Source organism: Streptopelia decaocto (assembly GCF_964273445.1).
Source record: "Streptopelia decaocto genome assembly, chromosome: 2".
In the NCBI taxonomy this organism is placed as follows: domain Eukaryota; kingdom Metazoa; phylum Chordata; class Aves; order Columbiformes; family Columbidae; genus Streptopelia; species Streptopelia decaocto.
This window is the reverse complement of record NC_138655.1, coordinates 44,553,159-44,570,619: the sequence shown is the minus strand read 5'-3', so window position 1 is coordinate 44,570,619 and position 17,461 is coordinate 44,553,159. Positions and strand designations below refer to the sequence as shown.

The window sequence follows — 17,461 nt, the reverse complement described above, 5'->3', positions numbered from 1 at the left end:
AAATTCCATATAACCATAAGGCAGTATAAGTCCCCCAAATCTTCCAGCTTCTAGCCTTTTAATTATCCTCTGAAGTATTTGATTTTTTTTAAGATCACCGACTCTTTCATGTCTTTCCACTACTGCAGATGTAAGTTTTCTGAACAAAATATGCTAGATTGTGTGTGTATGTACATACATTTTTTTCTATCCAATGACTTACCATTTGTCTTACACACAGGCACATGGAATATGCTGCATGATGTACTATACAGGAAAAAAAAAAATCAAACATTTTCTCTTTTTTTTTTTTTTTAATGTACTGGCCATGCTTTTAAATTCTTCGTGATTCCACAAAAAAAAATGGAATTAATTGTACTGTAATATTCAATTTCACTACTATATTCCAATAGCATTAATTGTTCGTGTGTTGACATATTTTCCATTAACCTAGTGCTCAAACTGAACATCTAGAGAGCAAAGTAATTTAAAATAAAGGTTACTTTTTTCCTCTGAAAATAAATGTGACACTTGCCTAAAAAAGTAAGAACTAATAATTTCCTACAAGTGATTTCAATAGCAATGAGCTTTAGTGTGATGTGTAATTTTTCCATTTTGTTTTTTTTCTGAGTATTTTTTCTTTCAATAAATAAAGGTGGAAAATGAAGCCTATAAAAATAGTTTCTTATATGTCTTAAAAAGGTCATTTTCCATTTAAACATGCAGTATGTGATAGGTAAACAGCTACAGGAAGATTAATTAACCATGAAAGGTTTGAGTACAATCATAATTGAGCGGTTAAGAATGAAGCAATCTGATGCAGAAAGAGCCTGTGCACCACAGGTTCTTCCGTTTATATTTCATAGAATCATAGAATCATTTCAGTTGGAAGAGACCCACAGGATCACCGAGTTCAACCATAACCTAACCTAACCCTGACACTAAAACATGGCCCTAAGAACCTCATCTAAACGCCTTTTAAACACCGCCAGGGATGGTGACTCCACCACTTCCCCGGGCAGCCTGTTCCAATGCCTGACAACCCTTTCCGTGAAGAATTTTTTCCTAATATCCAATCTAAACCTTCCCTGGCACAATTTGAGGTTGTTTCCTCTCATCCTCTCACTTGCTACTTGGGGGAAGAGACCAACCCCCTCCATGCTACAACCTCCTTTCAGGTAGTTGTAGACAGCGATAAGGTCTCCCCTCAGCCTCCTTTTCTCCAGGCTGAACAGCCCCAGTTCATTTCACATCAACACACTGTGGGGGTTTCCCTCAGATAAGGGATAACTGAGTTTTGTCTCCAGCTGTGGCAGGAGGAAGCTGGAAACAGACACCATGGCCTGGCCAGTACTGCTTCTGCACTGCTATCGGTTCTTTTAGTTCAATAATTTCAGTGTGTTCCTACCTTCGGGACTAAATAATAATCAATATTATTTTTCCACAAGAGAGGCTATGCTTTCCACAGCCACTCCCTTGGAAAAACTCTGAAAAATATCTGAATTCTGATAATGTTACCAAAGAATGACACATTTTCCTCTTCAATTTTCTTCTTAACAGATACTTTTAAAATTTGTCCCTTAGGAGAGAGAAAGTTTTTTAAGACATGACGTGCCCTTGCATTGCACGGGATTTCTCTGCCAGTTCCTGACACACCAGCTGCTGCAGCACTCCCCAGGAAAAGCTTGTATGACACATATTTCAGCATGAGTTTTGCAAACTGCTTCTCAAAGGAAAACCTGGTACATGGCATCCAAAATATCTCTTCATCTGTTTTGACTCAAAGGAAAGGAGAAAAGCAAGTTCTACAATGTTTAAGTTGCTACCTGCGTCATATACTTAATTTATTCAGTTTCAAGCCAAACAGAGGGTTCACCCCCAGGGCCTGGGTGGACCATCCACAGCCATCGGGCAGAACCACCTGGGAAAGCACCTCAAACCAAATACCTGGGGCTTATGGTCCAAGCGTCCATGCCTGTAGGCACAACTGTACACGGGATTTGCGGTCATCCCCTCTTCACAGGGCCAGGACAAGGCCGGAGAGAGCTGCCCTTTGCCTTTCACACGTGCTGCTTGTGCTTTCCTGCTTTTTTCGAGCTCACTCTCTAGGCTGGGGAGAGTGAGAGAAACAAGTGTAGGATTGTTTGGGTCACTCCAGTTCCCATGCGCCTCTTATTTTCACTTTTAAACTCTTATTTAAGAATATAAAGGGTACCTCTCTGTTATGCTTGAGGCAGCACTGATGTAAGCAGAGGTATCACTACATCACATTAAGGAAAAATAAACATTTTGTCCCCCTCCTATGAACTCAACTGCAGTGGCTTATGACAAGCAAAAGCAGGATCAGGGGAGTACTTCATGAGGGAAATGTTAAAATTTTCAGGAGAAAAAAATAGATTTTTAAACAATCCAAAGGACATCTGTGAAAACTAACATATGGCAGGAAGCCAGGAAGCCTTTCTCAGGAAAGCTTTGTCTTTTTTTTTTTTCCTCAAAGAAACTTAATTTGTAGGTATTGGCTTTCTTCGGTTGGGCTTGTGACAAGATGTATTCAATAACATGGCAAGGGTTTCTTTTTTAGCCTTCTCCTCAGCCCATGAATTTTGAGGGTTTGTGTTTACTTGAAAGTAAGGAGACAGCTCCTTTTGCTGGAGGGAGGATGGGGAAGAGTTTTCACTGTTGTAGGTGTCTTTTCCTAGATTCTGGATCCACAAACATAACAGCCCTCTGACCAAGCATCTCTCAAACTCATTACAGCCATTTTTCAAGTTTACACACCACGGTTTCCTATAAATGGCTTTCTGCTGTAATCAAAGCTAATTGGAGTGCCAATTACAGCCCAGCTAGCATAATTAGGTTACCAATTCTGATGAGTCATCAAGTCGTAGAAAAACGTGATCTGCATAAGTCCCACAAATTTCTCCATTTATAATGAGGTATTTTTTTCATGAGGAAGAGCGGCTCTTTTTATACCACAGCTAACAGGGAGCCAGTGAGCGGGCTGTCTGTGTTTATATACAGTGGAACTGACTCAGCAGCAGTGTCCTGGGAGCTACGTGCCAATTCAGCTCTCATTATGGTCAACAGTTATCTGTTTGCACACTTCTACTAATTACTGTATTTCCTGAGCTTGTTGTGATAATGAAGTCCAAAGTTCCTGGCTACCATCAATTTTGAAAGCAGGAGACTAGACCACCTGAATGTCTGACATGCCAATGCAATAGCATCATGTTGTTGGTGAAATTACTGAAGACATAGCAGAGAGAAGCACATCTGTGCAGTAATCCAGCTAGGAATGCCATGAAGGAAACAGAGAACTAAATGCTGGGAATCAGTCTGAAAGCAGCCTGCAAACGCATCCGTCCTCTCTGCCTCTAATGCAACTGTAGGAATATCTGGCAGAGAAGTGGTGTGGAAAAAAACAAAATCAGCAAGGGAACATTACCTTTCCTACTCATCATCAGGCATTTGCTAATGTCCTCACTATCCTTTCCTCCAAAGAGATGGAGAGGAAGAGTTAGCTTTAATAGTGCACCCATCATATAAAATTGCTGAATGGGTTTAAAGCACAAGAGTAAGGCAATGCTTGTAGGGGAACTGGGTTGGGTGGGAGTGCTGATCTGCTGGAGGGCAGGAAGGCCATACAGAGGGATCTGGACTGGCTGGATCAATGGCTTGAGGCCAATTGTATGAGTTTCAAGAAGGCCAAGTGCCAGGTCCTGCCCTTGGGTCACAACAACCCCAGGCAGCACTACAGGCTTCGGGAAGAGTGGCTGGAAAGCTGCCCAGCGGAAAAGGATCTGGGGGTGTTGATTGACAGCCGGCTGAACATGAGTCAGCAGTGTGTCCCGGTGGCCAAAAAGGCCAACGGCATCCTGGCTTGTATCAGAAATAGTGTGGCCAGCAGGACTAAGGAAAGGATGGTCCCACTGCACTTGGCACTAGTGAGGTCCCACCTCGAATCCTGTGTTCAGTTTTGGGCCCCTCACTACGGGAAAGACATTGAGGTGCTGGAGAGAATTCAGAGAAGGGCAACAAAGCTGGTGAGGGGCCTGGAGCACAAGTCTGATGAGGAGCAGCTGAGGGAACTGGAGAAAAGGAGGCTGAGGGGAGACCTTATCGCTGTCTGCAACTACCTGAAAGGAGATTGTAGCATGGAGGGGGTTGGTCTCTTTTCCCAAGTAGCAAGTGATAGGATGAGAGGAAATGGCCTCAAGTTGCGCCAGGGGAGGTTTAGATTGGACATTAGGAAAAATTTCTTCACAGAAAGGGTTGTCAGGCATTGGAACAGGCTGCCCAGGGAAGTGGTGGAGTCACCATCCCTGAAGGTGTAGTGCCAGTGTTGGGTGTGTTAGGTTAACAGTTACGACTCGATGATCTTGAGGGTGTCTTCCAACCAAAATGATTCTATGATTCTATGAATTAAGATCTTTTACCAGACTGGTTCGTACAGCTGTAAAAAAAATATGTTATGTACTTCCCGGTGTGCATGAAATATAGTTTGGGCTAATGGAAAAAAATACTACCTTGATTTACAAATCCTGTCTTAACTTTGTTCATAAGCAATCACAACTACAAATGCCTAATTGTACAGATGGGAAAACTGACATAGAGACATTTCCATAGTACAATCTTCCACCACTGTTGATAATTGCACTATTTAGCATCAAAAAATCCTTATATGTATATGCTTATCATTTTGACTGTAGGCAAATCATCACACAAGTTACTAGAAAGCGAGAATGCAGGACAGCAATGCAGCATCAGAAGGCAACAGGAAACAGCACTTGTTAGCACCTTGCATCCAAGTTAATCAAAGCAGTTTACAAACTTTACTGAAATCCAGCCTCACCACAAATCTGTCAGGCAGGGAAATGTTCTTACCATTCCTTCCCAGATGGGAAATCAGTCACAGAGGCATAGGTCACTAAAAGGCACTGACAGAGTTAATGGTACTGCTCTGCTAGTTGTTACCCACTCCCATATTTAACCACTAACACAATTTGGATGCTGTAGCAATCCAAAAGAGCTTTCTAAGCATTCACATGTATACCTACAGTGATCATCTGAGCAACAAGTGAAACTGGTTTGAACATAGCTATTCCTCTCCTGTTGGAAGAACTTCACTTAGAAGCCTTACACAGACATGGCTGAAACTTACGGACCAGCTGGCTGCCTAATGTCTTAGTCCCAAGCCAACTTCTTCTCCCAGAACCTATTTTCTAGGGAAATAAACAGATGCACCACAGCTGGACCACCATCTCTGAGTTGTTCTCAAACCACTGTATTCTGATTATGTTTACAGCAATACATCTGCAGCCATTAATTCAAATACTATATTTCCACTAAAACACATACTTGAATATTTGTCAAACTTCTTTTCAGTTATGTATATTTGGCTGTACCTTTCATCTCATGCCTGTGACAGGAAGCTCAGAAGACTGGGACTGTGCTCTTCAGGCTACAAGAGCCTGGCTACCTAAGAAACAGAGAAGGGCCAAGATGGGCCCTTGGTAGTGCAATGAGCTCGTTACTGCTGCTGCTCATTTGTGCACTGAGGCCACCACTCACCGTGGTGTCCTGGTCATATTTCTGAAGAGGTCCACCTCAAAGTAGGACTCTAAGCTGAGGACTTGCTGTGGGCTGATACATAATTCACAGTACTGAACACCATTCCTGGAGAGAAAACCTCTAATGGTATGACTGACTTTTTTTCAAGGGTAAAACTCACTCAACAACAGTCGACACTCATTTTATAGGTACACTGCTATTTCCATTACCAAATTCAATGTAAGAGGTGGTAGAATTGAGAAAGTCTAATATTGTATAACTGTATAATTACTGGTAATGAATATTACTTGGACTAATTTACATCATGACTCAGAACCTAGTGTTGGTGGGAAAATTGCTTACAGCTTCAGAAAGCATAATAATTTTTGTTAATACCACAAATCAAGTGCAGTTAAATGACATTCTCATGGGCACTATCTGACTTCTAGGCTTGCTACAAGCCTTTTTTTTTCCTACAAGGCAATGAATCTCTGATGTTGACAATTTGCTTGAGAGCGTCCCTTCTTTGCAAATGCAGGAAATATTTCTGAATTACTTTTAGGGTTATGCTATTTCACATTCAAAATCTTAGCCAAATACATTTGCCTTGAGCTCTATTTTTGTATTTCTGTAATATTATGAAAACACTAGCATAGTTTAAAAAAACCCCAAACCAAAACAGGAATGATAAATACTTACCACTTGGCTTATATCGTATCCCCAAGGAAGAAAAAGAACTCCTGTGTTATATTTCTCCCAGTGTGAACACATAAAGTTAAACAAGACAATGCTTAAATATATATACATTGTATATACAGAAACTCCAGTCTTCCCATTGTCACGGGAACAGACAGAAAAAAAAGAAAGCACAAAAATGGAGGTAGCCCAGCTATCCAGCCCATGGTCAAATAATTCTCCCAGAGGAGTACTGGACTGAGTTCTTCGAGCATGTTTCCCATCTATGGAGTCTAGAAGCATTGGGAAAGGAAAAGAAAAAAAGAGTTAGTGCACAACAAAAGGAGTAACTACCCGCACATACACTTCATTACTGCCACATGCCCACTACTGTAATCAGTATGGAAGTGCTGAAAAGTGTCCACAGGGCTCCCCGCCCGTCCAGTGGTGCTGCGGACCCTCTGAGACTTCAGGCTCAAGAAAATTGCTTGTGGGGTAGATTCACTAAGGCATTTCAGTTGCCTGAGGCCAGTTGCCTGAATGACTAACAGTTACCTGGAAGCCTCAAGGAGCAAATTTCACAAAACTTATTTGTGTGTGCCCCTGTGTAAGATATTTTAAAAGCTCTTTCAGCTGAAATCTTGGGCTACAAGACTACCTTCCTGTTTGTTCATCACTTTTAACACTTGAAAGATGCCCATCCACTGTACTGGGTCTCTCTCTGCAGATGCAGTTGGACAATGTGGCTTGAGTCAACCTGAGAGCTCACTGCTGTGGAATGGGGGAGGACCTGCGGCCTGTTCAGCGGGTGGAAAGACTTCAAACATTACGCTTTCTTCCAGGTCACTGAACAGAATTGGCGCTGTGAATGGCACAAAAAGGAAGGGAGGTGGCACAAGGGAGGAGCAGTGAATGCAGGGAGGAGGAGGAAGGGGGTCGGGCAGCTGTAACCTTTCTTTGTATTGTCAAACCATACCCTCAGTCTTTTCTCTGAAACTGCACTGGTGAGGCTTTCAGGAACGTTTTCTTCTTAAATTAAGTGTAAACATACAGGATGAACCTCTTAGGGAAAGTACAGAGAACAAACCTTACAGATTACTTATTGTTTTCCTGAATCTCAAAATAACATGGAGATGGATTTTTTTTTAATGTTAGGTACTATAGCTAGTACTTACTAGTCATTAATAGTATTAGTAACCCAAAACTGACTGGAGGGACAATTCAGCAGAGTGAGAGCAAAGACTCCACAGCTGCTATAGATCATATGCTACTTCTCCAGATTATTTGGCAATACTCTGAGTTTTGTTTAATATAAATATACTTCAGGGATCTAAACCAGGAAAACATGAGATTTCATTTTGTACAGATTTTAGACCATGTCCCTATGGCAATACCTAAACAGCTGTGACATATCCTCTGCTCAAATATAAATCTCTTGAGACAGTTCTCAAAAGTCAAAAAATTAAAGATCTCATAGAGGATTTCAAATATAGATTGCCCCCTTCTAGAGCCACATTCTTTCTCCATTAACATTACCATTGAATTGTCAGCATCTTACTGAAATGTGCAGAAAGAAAACTGTATAAGCTTGAGGTTACTTCAATAGTATTGCTATAAATGTAGAAATTCTTTAGTCTGTCAAAGGATGCTTCTGACACTTAATTAGCAAATAGGTATGTAAACATGCCTAAACAGTTTATGGCCTTTTATATTTCAAGAGCATCCATCCCAAATCAGAGAGAACTCAGCTATAGCAGTAATACCTTTTAAGAATGAGAATTATAGAAGACTGGTCTGTTCATAAACTATTTTAGCTTGTCACAAAAGAATACTCATATTAGATACTAAAATATGTACATCACAGTGAAGAGTAGTTTTCATTTTGCAGGAAATTTAGTTTTACTAAAAAAAGTTAGGCTTATAATGGTGTAATGAAATACAGCACTTCCAACTGTAATGGGCATGAGGAAAAACACAGGAACTGTATAACACATAACATAAAATTGGAGTTTCACAAATCTTTACCCACATTTTCCATGTGGTTTCACTAGCTTATTAAAAGACTGAAAATATTTTCAAGTTTAGGTTTCAGTTTGAAACCATTCATGCCAACAATGGTGTATGTTAAATACTGCACATATGCTGTCCCACACTTCCATTGCTTTAGAATTCTTATATTATGATTTTGTCTCATGTAGATTCCTAAATCTTAAGTTTTATTAAAGTTTATGTAACTTTAAAATAGCGGAATTCAAAATAACAGTAAAGAGCATTCCATCTTACGGAAAGAGAAAATATGTCAAACCACCTTAACAAAGGGAGGGAAAAAGAGCAGCATGCTAGTGAATTTGGAGAGAATAACTGTGTCATTAAAAAGAGGCATATTTGGTTAGTTATTATGGCTCTCTACAGTCTTCCAAAGGGAGAACTTTGGCCATGCAGAATTAAATCTGAGACTAAATATTTCATAAAGTGGCTTGGACAGCAGACACAAGAATCTACATACACATCAGTTCATTATAGCTTTGACTGTCAACATTATATTCCTTGTCTTCCAAGTATTAGGAACTATAGGGCACACCAGCAAGTACCATCTACATTAAAATCTCAGAAGCTGAATTTCCAATGAGCTTTCTGGGGTGTCACACAGTAACAGCTCCAATATGTAACTGCTATTTATGAAACAATAGCCACTTCATTATATTCCATACAATTACATAAAGAATGGTTTTCACAAAAGAAACTGCTGCTTCTGCTAACGAATATACAAAGCTCTTAGGGAAATCTGACTGGTAGTCAGCTTCAAGGGACAGTTGTGCCAGTGATTTTTATGGTACGAAGAAATTCTGGACAAAATTATTTTGGCTCAAACCTGCCACTTGAATAGAAATGCGAAGGCAGTTACAACGCAGAGGGCAATGTCTGCATAAGGGGTTACACCCGGGCTCATCAAGATGGCTTTACATGCGTGGGTCTGATTCCAAAAGTGGCATGTACCTTGGCACAACAATGCAGTGTCCATCTAGAACGCACTTATATCTAGCCTGCGTATCTTAAATATGGCACACAGATGTACGGCTACACTCTGCAATGTGAGGCCCTACAGGAACAGCTCCAAAAGCGAGGGTGCATTCACAAAGCCCAGCGCAGTCCACGTAAATATGCCACCTTGTATCCCCTCCAAAATTATCTCTGTTGCACCACGCTGTGGAGAGACTAGTCCAGAATGAGTTCACTTTGGAAGAGAAAGTAAAAAAGCTGTGCTACTCTGGATGTCAGATCTGCATAAGTTCAGGTCTGTGTCTTCACACCACTGATCAGCAAGATGCGAAGTATCTAAAAGTAGAGTTGTGGTATGATATAAACGTTAAAAATGGAATATGAAACTGAAAATGAGGTATTATAGGTGTTATGGGAGAAAAACAGCAACAGGAAAGAAAAAAAAAAAAGATAGTTCATCTCCATAAGGAGCTCAGGCCTGTCACCACATTCCTACCATCTTTCCTGATACAGGCCATAAGCACTGAAGTGCCTAACAAGTTAAAACACAATGATGTGTTCATCTTCCTTTTTCTCTGCTTTGACCTTTATTTTCCCTGTCCTTGAAAGCACCCTCTGCTAACGCAAGTGTCAAGGAGCTTCTCAGAATGTCATTGGGCACATGGATTTTTATGAAAACCAACAGCAATGACTGCTGCTACGTAATGTTTTCCATTGTTCCTCTCGAACAATCTGAACTTTCAAGAGATGTAAGAGCAACAATCACAGAATCTCTAACATAGCATCAAAAATTGCCCCCTTTTTTTTTTCTAAAAAAAAAAGCTTTATGGCTGTTTTTTATTACTGGTTTGGGGCTGGAGAGGTGTGGTTTTTTTGTTTTTTTGTTTGTTGGGGGGTTGTTTGTTTGTTTTGTGGGGGTTTTTTTGATGTTTTGTTTTGTTTTCCATCTCAGAGAACTGTTTTGGAGAGAGATCAATAATTTATCCGCTATTATCTTCATTTTGATAGTGCTGAGCACTAATGAACTAGTACATAAAACTACATGAAGATGTCAGACGTGTAAATCATGTAATTGTACTTTACCTAAGGCGTAAGCACAAAAGGTGGTAAAAGCACTGAACAGCCACACCCAGGTGGGAACAAGTCCAGGACTGGTACCTAAAATAAATCAGGTAGTGAGTCAGTGTAACAGTGGTTAACATCAAAGAAATGCACCGAGATAGGCGTATACATATGAACAAGTTGCCACTACGTCAATCAGATTGAAATATTTGGTTTTCACCTTAAGTCATTAGTGAGCTCTATCAAAGAAGCAATGAACAGGCCTGAATGTGTTTATAATACTGTAAAAGAGAGAAGATCAGATTGAGGTTTTTTGGTCCTGAAATGACTGTAGTGTTGGACAAAATAATTATAGTAACTAGGCAAAAATTTTCACAGGTCATGGGAAGCCTATCTGTCAACAAAGTTGTTAATGTTTATATAATATCTAAAGACAAAAAATGTAGTTTTCGAGCATGATCATTATTATTAGCATCAATGTGGGATTCGTATAGCACATTTACCACGCAGATCTGAACAGGACAATTTTGTCCTTAAGATAGGACAGGTATTAGCACTCTTTTTTTTTTTTCCTTAAAAAAAAGGAAAAGAAAGCTGAATTGGGCAGAGCCCACAGTTCTGTTATTACTCTGCAGATAGCAATAACCCACAGTTATTGTTGTTCTTTTAAAGAAATCAATCCTTCTCCCAAAGAGCATTGGATTTAACCTAAACATAATCCAATAAGGACTGCACCAGCACTACACAGCTGTATGTGCAAACCCTCTCAGGTTTCTGGCATTTGGCACCGAGCACAGGGAACACTTGCATACAGAGGTGTCCTTGCCCCAACCACCTTTCTCTCCATGCCCCATCTTGCCACTCTGAAAGAAAAGATGACAATTCCTGACTCCTAGCTGCAAAGTTTCAAACTGTAGAATGAAAACCAGCTGTCCAGGAAATTAAGTCTTTTATTTCTGATCCCAGGTATGGGGTTGACATATGATACTCGAAAGGCTCATTAGGTTGCACGAACGTTTTCAATCAATTGAAAAATGATGGGCACTGTTCTCGTGTGAAATCAAGAATAGGCCTGCACACTGAAATCTCAGCTCTAATAGACTGAATCACCATTTCAAATGTCTTCAGGTTCAATGTGTACCTACTGAGAATGTGTCAAGATAAAATTATCCCATTAAAAGATCTGTGCTGGATGTTCTTTTATTACAGAACTGAGTAAATATCAATTGCGTTGCTCAAAAAAAGAAGTGAAAGATGATGCCCGATAACTACATAATATGCTGGTCCTGAAAACCTAAGGCTCACACAGAATTATTTTTTAACCAAAACTGCTAACAAGTATCCCTCCCTCTAGAATTGTGTGATAAATGTACAATCAGCTTACACCAAAAGGTGCCTCCTGAATCTAAACACAGGCACAAGAAATTAAAGGCATCAAAAAAAGCCAGACTTCATTGTTTCACAAAATAAAAATGTCAAGTCTTCTCCAAATCAGCTAGTTTAAGAAAAGCAAAGCTTTTTATATATTAATCACCTGGGAGATGCTTACTACTTACCATAGGCTCCAAGAGCTGCTCTGAGAAGTCCAGAACTGAACGTGCCCTATGCTCAGGAGCAGTCGGCTCCAAAAAGCTTTTGACTTGATCTGCTATGAGGAGCAAACATGGACTTGGACTTTGAAAGTCAAAAATTTCAAGAGACATTTGTTTAAAACTACTTCTTCTTTGTCTAGAAGCAGCCTTGAATGGGAAGGGTGTGGAGTAATGAAAGGGGAATTAACTCATTCAGGCATCAATTTAGGTATTAGCAAATGTGAAACCAATGAAAATTTTAAGAACATCAGGATGGTTTTTGACTGGCATACACTTTAAATAGATATTACCATAGACTTCAAGCAGTGTATGCTGAAACCCATAGTTAGGGATGAAATTTAACAAGGTTTTTCGGTAAAATGATCTAATTGCCATGTGTGAGCTCAGATCCTCCTCTGTGCACATGGACCCTCATTAAGGGAATGAGTGGAACATTCAAGTATCTGATACCTCCCTGTATCATTCAGAAGCATGACATATGCAGCTCACAAAGTCTGAAAAATTACAGCATGAGGATATTTACCTGAGGCAGTGTAGTCCCAGTCATAAAAAGATATTAGAAAATAATTAACTAAAATCATGACAAATCCAGAGAATGTTAACAAGTTGGGAGCAATCCACAAAGGCACTATCTGTTAAAAAAGAAAGAAAAAAAAAGTGTAAGAAGTATTCTACTTCAAATTGTAAGTCTTATTTTAATTAAATATTTCATATTTTTAATCAAGAAAGGAGAAGGCTGTATATGACACCAGCAACATTCAGATTTGTGCATATTTTCCCATTTTCAAATTAAAATACAGTTTCCATTCCTGAAATTTATTTTAAAACATAATCCTTTTGCTTGATCTTTGTGATTGCAGTAAAAATATTGTTTTAAAATGTCATATTTCCTACGTTACACACTATCTTTATTTTCCTGGCCACTAAGGAAAGATTCTCACGACCATGTGTATCACAACTGAAAGAAGACTGCAGCACCCCAGTGTGGTAATTCAGCATCCACATGGCAGGTTTTTTAAGCATTCTATTCCCACGCTGTAACAGGAACATTCCTTCTTCTAAAATCTGTTAATAATTTCCAACTCAAAACATTAATAAAATCAGGCACCGAGTGCATTAGTTTTCTAGAACCACAAGATATCCCTATCACAAGGAGGTCCCTGCTTCTCTAGATAGTAACTTTCTGCAGGGTCCCCCTCTTTAGCCATAAATTATAAACTCTCTGTTAATTCATTTGACTGTGTAGAGCGCTGAAAAGGACGCTCCCGCTTCCCCTAAGCCTTGAATTCTTTGTCCCATTAACCATTCCCCGTTATCCATCCCCAGTGGCCTTAAGATATTCCTTACACTATAAGAGGGATCTTTCTGGTAACACTCTTCCCAAGTAACAAAGCTTCTCCACAACATTTTCTGAAATAGCGCACGCAGCTTTCTACACAATTTTTAGACAGAACATATTTGCAGAAATACTAAGTATCAACCACTACTGTCACTCAAACAATATATCAATATATTCAAAGTATAAAAATATTGGAGGCATATAATCAAATTCTTTGAAGTGCCTAAGGACTGAACATGTATGTAAAGTGCTTTAGCACTATATCATAAAACATTATCAAAGAAAAATAAGTTAAATAATTTCAGATACTAATAATAGTTTTGAAATCAAATGTTTTGTTAATGTCTTTGGACTAGCTCAATGGACAAACAGATGGATACATATTAATTTATACACATCTTTACATTTCCTCCATGTTCTTACTACGTGAAAAAATTGCATATAAAATGTGAATGCCTGGACTGATTATATCCTCTTTTTCTACTACAGAACAATTGATAATATTCAGGAGAAATTGTGCAACTGATAATGTACAGTGTAAACATTAAAAAAATCAGATTAAAATGCCTGAATATTTTTCAGCTATATTTGCTAGATGTTTTCTTTAATAACACTGGGAAAAATATTAATTCTGAGAGTTGCTTTCCTTGTGACCAGGGTTTTAACACTAATTTTAAAATACTTTATGTCAGCTCTTACAGTATTTCAAATACATAATGCAATGCATACAGCAACATTAAATAAAATAAAGGAAAAAAAAAAAAAAGAAGTATCTACTATTATGAGTTTTCAAAACCCCAGTTCTAAATCCTAAGAACAAGTGACAGCAAATGTTTCCTGAAGCTCCATTAGGAGAACACCTGAGGAGGACCCTTCACTGTACCATCCCCTCTTCTTACATTGACTGCACGCTCTCAGCATGCAGCCACTGCAGCACATCTCCTGAATCTCCTGGTTTTGCTACCTGGGGATGCCGAAATCCTGTAAGATGTCTATGATCTTACGTGAAATAAGAATCACAGAATCACACAGAATCGACTGGGTTGGAAAAGACCTCAGAGATCATCGAGTCCAACCCTTGGTCCAACTCTAGTCCGTTTACTAGATCATGGCACTAAGTGCCATGTCCAATCTCAGTTTAAAAACCTCCAGGGACGGTGAGTCCACCACCTCCCTGGGCAGGCCATTCCAATGTCTGACCACTCTCTCTGTAAAGAATTTCTTTCTAATATCCAGCCTAAATTTCCCCTCGCAGAGTTTAAGCCCATGCCCCCTTGTCCTATTGATACCTGCCTGGGAGAAGAGACCAATCCCCACCTGGCTATAACTTCCCTTCAGGTAGTTATAGAGAGTGATGAGGTCACCTCTAAGTCTCCTCTCCTCCAGACTAAACAACCCCAGCTCCCTCAGCCTCTCCCCATAGGTCTTATGTTCAAGTCCCTTCACCAGTCGTGTTGCTCTTCTCTGGACCCGCTCCAGCACTTCAATGTCTTTCCTGAACTGAGGGGCCCAGAACCGAACACAATACTCCAGGTGTGGCCTCACCAATGCAGAGTACAGGGGAAGGATCACTTCCCTTGTCCTGCTGACCACGCTATTTTTGATACAGGACAGGATACCATTGGCCTTCTTGGCCACCTGGGCACACTGATGGCTCATGTTGAGCTTCCTGTCAATTAGTACCCCCAGGTCCCTTTCTGTCTGACTGCTCTCCAGCCACTCTGCGCCCAGCCTGTAGCGCTGCAGGGGGTTGTTGTGACCAAAGGATAGACACTGAAGAAATTCTAGATTGGTCTCTTTTAATCTAAAACGTAGATCAAAACAGTGCGTTAAGACAGCCTGTGGATGAATCGTTTACATGGATATACAGATACTATCCAATGTATTGTTTTATAATGACTGATTTGTCCTGTATGATTCATAATAATTGTTGACTATTAAATAAAGTGGGGTGCCATAAATATCTGCTTTCTAATTAGGTTCATAATTCTAAATAGTCGCTATGTCATTATTAAGTTATTAGAGGAAATAATTGATGCTTACACAGTGCAAACATGAAGACATTATTTTAACCCACTTTCTTGCTAACATCATGTACTTTAAGAAGGAAAGCATCAAAGCATGTTGCTATACTTGCCATGTCCTTAGCTAGTAGACACACCATGAAAAACAGTTAGAGGAGACCCATCCTTATGAAAACAGCTTCTCCTGCAGTTCAATCCGTAAGCACACACTTTTGATCCTTACCAAACCTAATCTGTCTAGGTATTTGGAGGGCATTCCAGCTGCAAGATCCATTTTGTTATATTTAATGTCCCTTATTCTTTTGGTTGGCATTTCACTACCATCACCCTATTTCACAGTTCAAGAATTACAGGGTGTTAAAGATTAACTTCTTACACATATTGGAAAAATACAGCTTGACTTTACTTGTATCCAACAGAAAGATACATTGCAATCTTCATTATCTAATTAAAAAGCAGTAGAAATCTAATACATCAATGCGCTACGTGATTAATTCAGCTGGAGGTGCCACTGGGGAGAATCGCATCTGCTCTCTGGCAAGACCATTGTATACCTGAACCTTTTAAAAAACTTTCAGTTCTTCAAAATACCAAATTACTTCTGTTTTAATAGGTCTACAGCCATTCAGGCTAAAAGCCTTAATACAAACAGCAAATGTTTGAATATATCAGCTATCTGTTCAGATAATAAACAGTACAGTACACATATCTATCTAAATCTCTGGTCAAACTTGAAATGTTCCTGAAGTAAGTCGCTTGAGACCATTAAAATTCTACTCATGCCAAGTTCTAGTGATAAAATCAACGTTCATAAAGGCAACTGAGGGGTGTTAATTTACTCCAATGAAGCTGGCATACACCTGTGTATCTCAGGGGGATTTCCTCCTTTTCCTCTCATTGTCCTGCACAAATGTGATTTCTCATAAATACACATAGAGGAGGAATATTCAGTTCATGTAGTAGCTAAGTAATATTATCCATTATCTGTCACAGAGCACACGATTGTGCTTTAATTAATATTTGTATTTCATAATAGAGGCAAAAGGACAGAATATTTCATTAATTACAGATGAAATACCTTTAGTGGCATAATCAGAATAATTTTAAATAACATGTAGAGAAAGTTAATCATTACTCTCTAGTTTCATACAGGTGTTACTATAGTTTCACAGAACATGGAAAAACTGTCATGAACAGGAGTATCTCAGAATACTTCAAGCCCACTATAGAACCCAGGCATGAAACATCACCCACTACCTTCCTCTTTAGCACCAGATTCAACACATTTCTGAAGCACATACATCCAAAAATCACACTCAGACAGACACAGGCACATGATACAGCACATAAGAAAGATGTTCTTGGAAGAGGAAATAGAGGAAGGTAATGCTCAGGACTTCCAGGCAAATTTCATAAATGCCCAAAATCTTTGTTTTCCTAGCATCCTCACCTTAGGTAAGTGAACTGGGTTATGACAACATGTTTTCAGCTCTTATGTACGTCAGCATCCCAGCTCATAAATTCCCACGTCCTCTCTAACACTGGACTCCTCTTAATTTCTCGTAACACTGGAAATACATCTTCCAGTGCATGATAATGTCTCAAAACATAGGAAACACATCTTACAATGACTTCTGTGTTACAGAATACAGAGAAACCTGTATTGCAATTAGGACTAAATTGACATATGAATGGCAGTACCCAAATCCCAAGCCTCTGTTCCTATAGATTTTATTTTTTTGCTTAGCTCTGTGAATTTCATGTTCATTTGTTTAACTCCTCTAGAATATGGTAAAAATGGTCCCTCAGGCAGATTAGAAACAAAAAGATAATTTGATTCATATCTGCAAATGGTTGCATTAGGATGTCTGAACTGAGATAAATTATTTCCCCTGGTCATCAAGAAGCACACTTGTACTGCCCAATTTTGATTGAACATGTCAGATGTAATGTGTCTTCTCCCTAAAAAAAATTATTTGAGCTTTACTGTATCTCCTTATTGCAATGCACTGTGCTATTTAAATAGAAATAAGATTATGTAAACTGTACATCCAATATTATATTCTAGATCATGGAATATCATAGTCTAGAGGATGCTCATAGCCCAAATATAATGCTTACAACACGTACAAGATACAAAACAACCCAAACTATGATGAGTAAATTCAAAGCTTCTTTTAAAAATAAGATTTATTATGATACCACTGTTTTACTTACACTTCAAGAGAATAAAAGTATTT

The 17,461-nt window shown here is 39.2% G+C and overlaps 1 protein-coding gene across 2 annotated transcripts in view; it reads right to left on the bottom strand.

Moving 5' to 3' along the window:
* The window catches only part of LOC309436820 (ethanolaminephosphotransferase 1-like), a 59,619-nt gene that overhangs the window by 24,429 nt on the left and 17,729 nt on the right, over positions 1-17,461 (bottom strand). For both annotated transcript variants that reach the window (XM_082046347.1, XM_082046348.1), the window contains exons 3-5: positions 12,382-12,490; positions 10,288-10,362; positions 6,229-6,497 (exon numbers count right to left, since the gene is read on the bottom strand). In XM_082046347.1, the coding sequence (XP_081902473.1) occupies positions 6,229-6,497; positions 10,288-10,362; positions 12,382-12,490 (453 nt within the window). The remainder of the gene's footprint in view (positions 1-6,228; positions 6,498-10,287; positions 10,363-12,381; positions 12,491-17,461) is intronic.